The sequence below is a fragment of the Terrapene carolina genome, unplaced genomic scaffold (genome assembly GCF_002925995.2).
Source record: "Terrapene carolina triunguis isolate 2854851 unplaced genomic scaffold, T_m_triunguis-2.0 Scaffold112, whole genome shotgun sequence".
Taxonomy (NCBI): domain Eukaryota; kingdom Metazoa; phylum Chordata; order Testudines; family Emydidae; genus Terrapene; species Terrapene triunguis.
In genome coordinates, this window is record NW_020664463.1 from 4,808,529 (window position 1) to 4,818,405 (window position 9,877).

The 9,877-nt window shown below is 42.0% G+C and overlaps 1 protein-coding gene across 1 annotated transcript in view; it reads left to right on the plus strand.

Moving 5' to 3' along the window:
* PDE3A (phosphodiesterase 3A) overlaps nucleotides 1-9,877 on the plus strand; it is a 371,809-nt gene that overhangs the window by 349,911 nt on the left and 12,021 nt on the right. The window contains exons 12-14 of the mRNA XM_024203245.3: nucleotides 1,709-1,908; nucleotides 6,221-6,424; nucleotides 8,713-8,868. Of these exons, the coding sequence (XP_024059013.2) occupies nucleotides 1,709-1,908; nucleotides 6,221-6,424; nucleotides 8,713-8,868 (560 nt within the window). The remainder of the gene's footprint in view (nucleotides 1-1,708; nucleotides 1,909-6,220; nucleotides 6,425-8,712; nucleotides 8,869-9,877) is intronic.

Below are 9,877 nucleotides of genomic sequence, written 5' to 3' on the forward strand. Positions count from 1 at the left end.
CACACACACACACACACACACACACACACACACACACACACACACACTGCTGTCCCAAGACCCCTTTAATCCCTGAGCATTGGGCCCAGAGTCGGGGTCGGGCAATGGTGGGGTTGGGGGCACTCTAGCCGGGGCTTCCAACTGGGCTCCAGCTACTAGGCTTGGCAGAGGAGGGATGGGACTTTCTTTTCCCCTGCACAGGTCAGACACACCTCTGGGAACCTCCCTCAGCTGCAGGAAGCTTTGCGATTGCTGGCTGAAAACCCAGGTCTGAAGGCAGCACCGCTGCCACCAGCCACACAGAAATAAGGGTGGCAATACCGCAACTCCCCTACAATAGCCTTGCAATCCCCCCATGGCTCCCTTTTGGGTCGGGACACCTATGGTTACAACACTGTGAAATTTCAGATTTCAAGATCTGAATCTATGACATTTAAGATGCTTAAAATCCTATGACTGTGAAATTTACCAAAATGAACCACCATGAATTTGGTAGGGTCCTAACTATACTGTAGAATCACAGCATTTTACACTTAAAAATATGTGAATTCAAGACTTTTGTAAGCTTTGTAGGACCATCTTACTTTTTCATGTTCTTTTTAAGCCCTTTCTTTCTACAAGCCACTTAAGTGATGACACCAGTGGTGTCTGCAAGTTAGCGGAGCTGGTGTGTATTGTTAATTAACACTTGGGATCTTTTGGGTGGAAAGATGTTTTACAAAAAACATTTTTGAAAGACATTCACTCATAAGAATTACCATAGCAGGATAGGCCAGGAGCCTGGCTAGGCCAGGATCTGCCTTTGAAAGTGATCTGTTCCAGAAGTCTCAGACTGTCTCCACTGCCTGAGCTTAAAGACCCAAATCTATTAGCTCAAAGTCTGTAAATGACTCAGAAACCTCTATGTGGTCCAGCCATTGGAGGGAAACAGAGAGCCATGCTATGTAAATATGGATTAGCTAAGAAACGCTGGGCTGTTCATTGATTAATGCCTCACAATTAATTAATTAATTGCACATAAATTTACAGTGTTATGATTAGGCTTGGAAGGTTTGATTTTTACTGGTAAATGTTGGTGAACGTCGATTTCATTGTACACACGCAAACTAATGAAAAAATATTTTCATTGATATTAATCAAAATTACAGGTAGGCAAAGTAAGAAAAATGCTGCTTGAGAACTTATAAGTATTTGATTTAAGGATATTTACTATGTGTATTTTGACATGTGAAGTTGACAGCTTGTGTTTATCTGTTTTATAAAGCTTTAACTTCTTGAATCCAAACATCTACTGTCACTAAATAATTATTGTCTGACTCCCCCGTTATTGCCTGCAAAATTTACATACATAAAAAGAGGAGGAAAATGCTTAAAACCCAGAATTTTGCACAACTGAGAAAATTTAAATTAAAAATTGAAAAAAAATGCTTAAAAATAAATATTGATATTATCCATCAGAATTATAAAAAAATAAACATCCAATTGTGCCAATTCTAGTTAGGGTAACAGTCATTTTTGAGTTGCTGGAACATACACAAAATATCAGAAATCATCGAGTTCAGTATTTCTGCACTGGGATAACAGACCCGATCTGAGATTATTGGTTTTGGTCAAATGTTTTGGGGGTTTTTGTAACACACAATTTTGCTCATGGTCTATATTTTCAATAAGTAATTAATACTCAGTAAGGGACTCTATTTCTGCTCAGATTCTGATAGTGGAATCACTCATGGCCATATGGGATATGTGTTTTCGAAGATGTACACACCTGCAGATGAGAGTTACGGCTGCCTAGCTGGCAACATCCCTGCCCTAGAATTGATGGCGCTTTACGTAGCTGCAGCCATGCATGATTATGATCATCCAGGAAGGACCAATGCCTTTTTGGTTGCAACCAGCGCGCCCCAGGTAAGTCTTGGGCCATGTTTTTAAAGTCTACATAATTGTTAACCCTCCAAAGACTTTTGAGCACAGGTTTTCATTGTCAAGGGTGTTTTTGGCTTGCATCGGGTACTCGCCTGATGTAAACTATGAAATTGTTAGCATTGACTACTGTATTTCTTATTGCACAAACTGTGATTGTTCTACAATATGTTGTGGAGCATGGTACACTTAAACTATGCACAACAGCAGCACCAACAGCACTAAGAATCTCTTTAATTTGGGGCTAAGTGGATTTTTTCTATTTAACTTACTGATGGATTTGTTGATTTAATAATAATAATAAATAAATAAATTAATGGAGATATCCTATCTCCTAGAACTGGAAGGGACCTTGAAAGGTCATTGAGTCCAGCCCCCTGCCTTCACTAGCAGGACCAAGTACTGATTTTGCCCCAGATCACTAAGTGGCCCCCTCAAGGATTGAACTCACAACCCTGGGTTTAGCAGGCCAATGCTCAAACCACTGAGCTATCCCTCCCCCCAAACATTTGGAGGAAGAGAGGCTACATTTCTGTCAGTTCATATGGAACTCCTAACTTCTGTGCAGTGAATACACTGACTTCATATGTAGTGACACACAGAAAGGTATAATTAAGAGGCACCTTGTTTTTTCATGTTTTTCTGTGTACAGGAGAAGTCAGATTTTGCACCAGCTATTTCTTTGATTGCTCATCCGTAGTAGCATTTGAGCACCTCATAACCAATAATAAATTTATCTTTACTAATTTCTAGTGAGGTAGGGAAGTATTCTTACCTCCTATTTATAGATACAGCACTAATGCAGAGGGACATTAAATGAGTTGCACAAGGTCACACAAGATGTCTGTGCCCGTGTTGGCCACTAAATTCAGATTTCCTGAACCCAGTCCATTATCTTATCCAGAAGACCGTCCTTCCATCCTTTACATCCCAAACCACAATGTAGCTTCAGCATACTCTGTAAAAAGGAGCTTATGATTGTTATTTCTGTGAGGAAAGAAGGGTGAGCTAGTGGTTACGGACCTAGACTGTGACTCAGAAAACCTGAGTTCAGTTCTCAGCTGGGACACAGACTTCCTATGTGACCTTAGGCAAGTCATTTGGCCTCACTGTGCCTCAGTTTCCCATCTATAATATGTGGATAGTACTTCTCTACCTCATGAGGATGTTGAGAGGATGAAATCCATTGATGTTTGTGAGGTACTATGCCCGTGTTAGTAGAGAGGAAAGCTCCTCCTGCATTTTGGGACCAGTTTTATTTAATCTTTTTATTACTGACCTGGCACAAAAAGTGGGAATGTGCTAATAAAGTTTGCAGATGACACTAAGCTGGGAAGTATTGCTAATACAGAGAAGAACCAGGATACCATACAGGAAGATCTGGATGACCTTGTAAACTGGAATAATAGTAATAGGATGAAATTCAATAGTGAAAAATGCAAGGTCATGCCTCTAGGGATTAATAACAAGAATTTTGGTTATAAATTGGGGACACATCAGTTGGAAGTAACAGAGTAGGAGAAGGACCTCGGAGTATTGGTTGATCACAGGATGACTATGAGCCGCCAATGTGATATGACTGTTAAAAAAGCTAATGTGGTCTTGGGATGCATCAGGCAAGGTATTTCCATTAGCGATAAGGAGGTGTTAGTACCGTTATACAAGGTACTGGTGAGACCTCATTTGGAATACTGTGTGCAGTTCTGGTCTCCCATGTTTAAGAAGGATGAATTCAAACTGGAACAGGTACAGAGAAGGGCTACTAGGATAATCCGAGGAATGGAAAACTTGTCTTATGAAAGGAGACTCAAAGAACTTGGCTTGTTTAGCCTAACCAAAAGAAGGCTGAGGGGAGATATGATTGCTCTTTATAAATATATCAGAGGGATAAATATCAGGGAGGGAGAGGAATTATTTAAGCTTAGTACCAACGTGGACACACGAACAAATGGATATAAACTGAACATTAGGAAGTTTAGACTTGAAATTAGACAAAGGTTTCTAACCATTAGAGGAGTGAAGTTCTGGAACAGCCTTCCAAGAGGAGTAGTGGGGGCAAAAGATATATCTAGCTTCAAGACTAAGCTTGATAAGTTTATGGAGGGGATGGTATGATGGAATAGCCTAATTTTGGCAGTTAATTGATCTTTGATTATTAGCAGGTAAATATGCCCAGTGGTCTGTGATGGGATGTTAGATGGGGTGGGATCTGAGTTACTACAGAGAATTCTTTCCTGGGTGCTGGCTGGTGAATCTTGCCCACATGCTCAGGGTTTAACTGATCGCCATATTTGGGGTCGGGAAGGAATTTTCCTCCAGGGCAGATTGGCAGAGGCCCTGGAGGTTTTTCGCCTTCTCTGCAGCGTGGGGCACGGGTCACTTGCTGGAGGATTCTCTGCACCTTGAGGTCGTTAAATCACGATTTGAGGACTTCAATAACTCAGACATAGGTTAGGGGTTTGTTACAGGAGTGGGTGGGTGAGATTCTGTGGCCTGCGTTGTGCAGGAGGTCAGACTAGATGATCATAATGGTCCCTTCTGACCTTAAAGTCTATGAGTCTGAGTCTGTTCTCCTAAGATCCAGCAAAAAAGCACTTGTTCTGGTTAAACAGTTGTAAAAGTCAGGAATAGAAGTTAGATGATAGCTCTTAATGTACAGTACTTACTGGGTTGTAAATAAATGAAAGGACAGCATCAAAGTCCCTGTTGGATTTCATTTCACTTTGATATCACTTGAAGTCTGCAAAGTTTCTATTCGGTTCTGGTTCCTCTCCTCTTTTGATCACTTGCTTTGGGCAGGTCTTCACTACGGGGGGGGTCGATTTAAGATACGCAAATTCAGCCACGCGAATAGCGTAGCTGAATTCGACGTATCGGAGCCGACTTACCCCGCTGTGAGGACAGCGGCAAAATCGACCTCCGCGGCTCCCAGTCGACGGCGCTTACTCCTACCTCCTCTGGTGGAGTAAGAGCGTCGATTCGGGGATCGATTGTCGCGTCCCGATGAGACGCGATAATTCGATCCCCGAGAGATCGATTTCTACCCACCGATTCAGGCGGGTAGTGTAGACCTAGCCTTTGTTACCAGAACAGAAGCAGCAGCTTTGAGGAATGGCAAAGTGCTGCTGCCCAGCCAAAAATCTCCCTTCAAGAGTGATCCCATCTGGCAGGGTATATGTGTCACAAAGGTGACATGTTTACTCTGTGGCTAGGCAGAAGGGGCTGCTCACAGCAGCTCAAATTTTGCAACATGATCTATGCAGTGAGGAACTGTGATGGCTTCAGAAGACTATAACAATACTACTTTGACGCAGTTGGTAATGAAAAAAATGATATTCAAGTATGTACTTGAATATATCTAGACACATCTCCACAAAACTAAATAAAAACTCTATTTATTTTCAGGCAAATTTGGTATTTCTCTCCTTATGCTAAACAGTCAAGAGATTGTGGCTGAAATTCAAGCAGAATTTGACCATGTGACTTTAAATCCTGGACCAGTGCAGGACTATTCCCTAACCTATATTCCCTAGTGCTTTGTTTAATCTAGTTTCTGAATGGAGCATCCATCATTTCTCAGAGCTAGGGACTTCAACATCAGTGGAATTTTAACCAATGGGGGATTTTAGTGTTGCAGGTTCTGTCAAGTCATATATGTATAAAATACAGGAACTAGAAGTTCACGTATTAGTATGATGGGAACTATGTAACCATACTAGATTGAGAGAACCAATTAGAAGCCCCAACCACAAAACACCATTGCTCTTGAAGACTGTAGCTCTGTGAAGTGATGGAAGTACTATTATATATAATATATATTCATTAATGGCTAATATTGAAGTGTGCATCTGTGTGTTTGTGTAAAATATATATAATACACATGCACGTTGTTCGGGTCTTACACTCCAAAGGATCTCCTATTTCCAGTTGACCACTGCTATATAGTGAATTTATCTGCTCTCTGCCAATGCATTAATGGCTAATATAAAACACCAGATTAACTCATCACAGCATGGGTCAACCAGTAATGGGAGATTGTCTAGAGTGCAAGAGCTGGATCTTCCAAATCAGTCTTAACCACCACTAGGAAACAGATATACAACTGCTGTTACTGCTGTCAGAAATTAACACTCCTTAAAATCTCTGAAAAATTTTTTTTAAAGACCTGATCCTTTCTCTCATTTCTCCCATCATCAAAAGTTATTTCATTATTCCAATAGTCATTCTTATTTCATGTTTTTCTGTTTCAGACAGTAGGAAGATTCTTAATTCTTAAATCAGTGTATTGTTTCCACAGGCTGTGCTGTATAACGATCGCTCTGTTTTGGAGAACCATCACGCAGCTGCTGCGTGGAATCTTTTCATGTCCAGGCCGGAATATAACTTCTTAGTCAACCTTGATCACATGGAATTCAAGCATTTCCGCTTCCTTGTAATTGAGGCCATTTTGGCCACTGACCTGAAGAAACACTTCGATTTTGTAGCCAGATTCAATGCCAAGGTAATAAGAAATTCTAATTTCCAATGCTTTCTAAAGGGAAAGAGGATTCTTCTTGCCCTTCTGTACATCAAATGGGTCACCAGCTGGGAAAGATCACTAAAAAGGCAGCCCCACAGACAGAGACACATCTCCATTCAATGAATAGTGATACTGAAACAGTAACAGGTATTTCTAAAAACACGTTCTGAACAATTTTTCATAATATTCATTTAGCTATCTAAGCTATTGAAAATTACCAGGAATTAGTTACTTTAACTGGATATTAAGCTGCATCCCTCAGCAACATGGCATTGCCTCTCTCTCTCTCTGTGGATACACTGATGAAGGAACCACATGCAGAAAGCTTGGAACCTATGAACGTGTGATCAGTTTTGTTTTCCATTTCTCCTTAACCATTTTCTCTCTTTTTAAATGGCTGAAAATAAACATCTTATGTACTGTGTTAAGAACCTAGTCCAAACATTTCAGTTAGGCATCTAAATCCATAGTAAGGTACCTAAATAAGTGAACTGATTTTTCGGAGGTGCTGAGCACTCTTATACCCCACTAAAATCAGACAGATCGGTGGGCTCTCAGCATCTCTGCAAATCAGGTCAGATGGAGCCCAATCCAAAGCCCACTGCAGTCAACGGAAGGACTCCCGTTAATGTCAGTGGGGACTGAATTTGATGCCTAGATCACTGATTTTGGTGCCTTGATTTAGACACCTGGATTTGATAACTTTGTCCTAAATTTTCATTTTTGTGAGGTTAAATAGCCAGAGAAAAAGGATGAGTGAAAGCCAGAAGTATTATAGCTCTAGATCCAGCAACAAAACATGATATATATATTAGAAATAGGCAAGCTAGCTACCCATTAGTACCCTGCCAGACATTACTTGGAGGTGCTCAACATTAAACGTGGTTTAAATTTATATGGCAGGTGGACGCTAGATGTCACATGTGAAGGTGATATTTGCACTCTCTCAGAAGAGGAAATCAGATGGGTGGCATGTCCTATTGACTGACTATAGATTTGTAATGAGAGTTGGCAGCTGTCCCCCTATGTTGAGTCATTGGATAGTGTGAGTGGTTACACAATAAAAAAGTGGGAGGAATAGCTGAAAATATTAACCAAATAAAACTTTCTGTGCTAAATTTGTCTCTGCCTTAAAGGAAATTATCTATGATTCTTAGTGATTTAATCACTCATTTATATTGCAGAAGTGCCTACAGGCCCCAGTCAGAGATCAGGGCCCATTTATGCTGGGCTGCAGGCAGCATAAATACATGTAACAGTCCCTGCCCCAAAAAGCTTGCAGTGTAAAATGTGCAATGGACAACAAGTGGATATAACAAACAAGTAGGGGGAAGACCAGGTAACACTGAGGAAGTCATGTATGATGTCATAAGGAGTGGTCTTAGCATACCAGCTTCCATTGTCAAGTGTTTTGTAGACATTGAGACAGGTGAGTTCTAAGGAGAGATTTGAATGAAGACAATGACACAGATATTAATTGGGAGCTTCTCCGATGCATAAAGGGTGGTGTGGGAGAAAGCGTAAAGGTGCTTTAGGGAAAATTGAACTAATGGGCAATGAAGGCTGATATCATTGGCACAGTGGAGGTAAGATACATAGTCACATCATTAGAATACTGGAGAGAGAAACCGCTCTGGTAGAAATGTGAAGCCCTTGATTTCCCTGTGCCTTACCGCTGCCTATTTGATCTTGTATTGAGAGACTAAAGCTGCTTCATTATTTAAATTATACCGGTGGTCACATTAGATCACAAGAAAACCCTTTTGTTTTAAAAGGGGCAGAATAATATGTGTCAGCTGTTGTTGGGTTTTGTTTTTTTTTTGGGGGGGGGAACTCTTTCAAACACATTTAGCCCAAATAGAAAAGAAATATAGGCCTTGTCTGTCTACACACAAGCTTGACCAGTTTAACTAAAATTGGTTTTAGAACACACCTCTAGTTAAATTGGTGCAACTTTGTATATAGATAAGGCCATCGTTTCTTAGAAAATTTTGTAGGTCTGTTTTCTGCTATTAATGCTTTAGAGCCAGAGTGTTAATTGCTAAATAATTATATGATTCCTAATTATCTATCTCAAACCTTAATTATTGGCACTACTTCTTCTTTTTCATGCTTGATCTACACTCTTAAATTACAAACCAGGGCAAACCCACCTCTTTAGGTTTGTAGTTTACATTCAGTAGCTGAGCATGTTTTAGCACATCACAGGACAAGATTTTCCTCTTACCATGGGCTATTATAATGGTTTTACCCCTTTGTGTATCTTCCAGGTGAATGATGATGTTGGAATTGACTGGACTAATGAAAATGACCGCTTGCTGGTTTGCCAAATGTGCATCAAACTGGCTGACATCAATGGGCCTGCCAAATGCAAAGACTTACATCTGCAGTGGACAGAGGGCATTGTTAATGAATTCTATGAACAGGTAAATGTGTACCCAAAGCAGGAATGAATTTACTTTCTGTCCTAAATTATTCTATAGTATGGCTGCGTTTTAGCTTGGAGTTGATTGCATTTCAGTGCTGGGTGAAATTACTTTTATTCTTAAAGAAAGTTTGAGGAATACACTTTCCGTTTTTGCATGAACTATGCCCGGTTCAAAGTTCATAATGGCATTCAAGAACAGAACACCATAGCTTGGTTTGCAAGGACCTGGAAGCAAAGCAACCCCCTAGTATTCCCTTGGAAGTTTGAGTTCTGAGGGAGCCCTGATCTTAATCTTTTCCAGTTAGAATTAGAGGCACCTGTTTTGCCTGTTTAGCACTGCCTGTATTCAGGGGAACTATCCCACTGTATTAGGGTTACCATATTTCCTCATTAAAAAAAGAGGACACTCCACGGGGCCCTGGCCCCACCCCTTCCCCGCCCCAACTCCGCCCCTTCCCCAAAGTCTCCGCCCCCTCCCCTGAGCACCCCGCATTCCCCCTCCTCACTCACCGCCGCGAAACAACTGCCCGAGTGCTACCAGCTTCACGGTTTGCCAGGCAGCCTCCAGACCCTGCGCCTCAGGCCAGGTGCTTCCCCTCCCGGGCTCCAGCTGCGCTGGGGAAGCGCCCGGCCAGGGGCGCAGGGTCTGGAAGTCTGGGGGCTGCCCGGCAAACCGTGAAGGCGGTAGCACTTGGGCAGCTCGGCTCTTCAGCTACACAGAGGTGAGGTGTCTGAGGGGAGCAGCAGCAGCCGCGGGGGAATCCGCCTGCAGCTCACAGCCTGCGGGAGCCGCAAGGTAAGCAGGGGACTGGGGCAGGGATGCCGGCAAAGCTATTTTCCCGGACATGTTCGGCTTTTTGGCAATTCCCCCCGGACGGTGATTTGAGGACCAAAAAGCCGGACATGTCCGGGAAAAACCGGACTTATGGTAACCCTACCTAACTGCCCCCCAGGACTCCACCCCCTACCTAAGCCTCCCTGCTCCTTGTCCCTTGACTGCCCCCCTA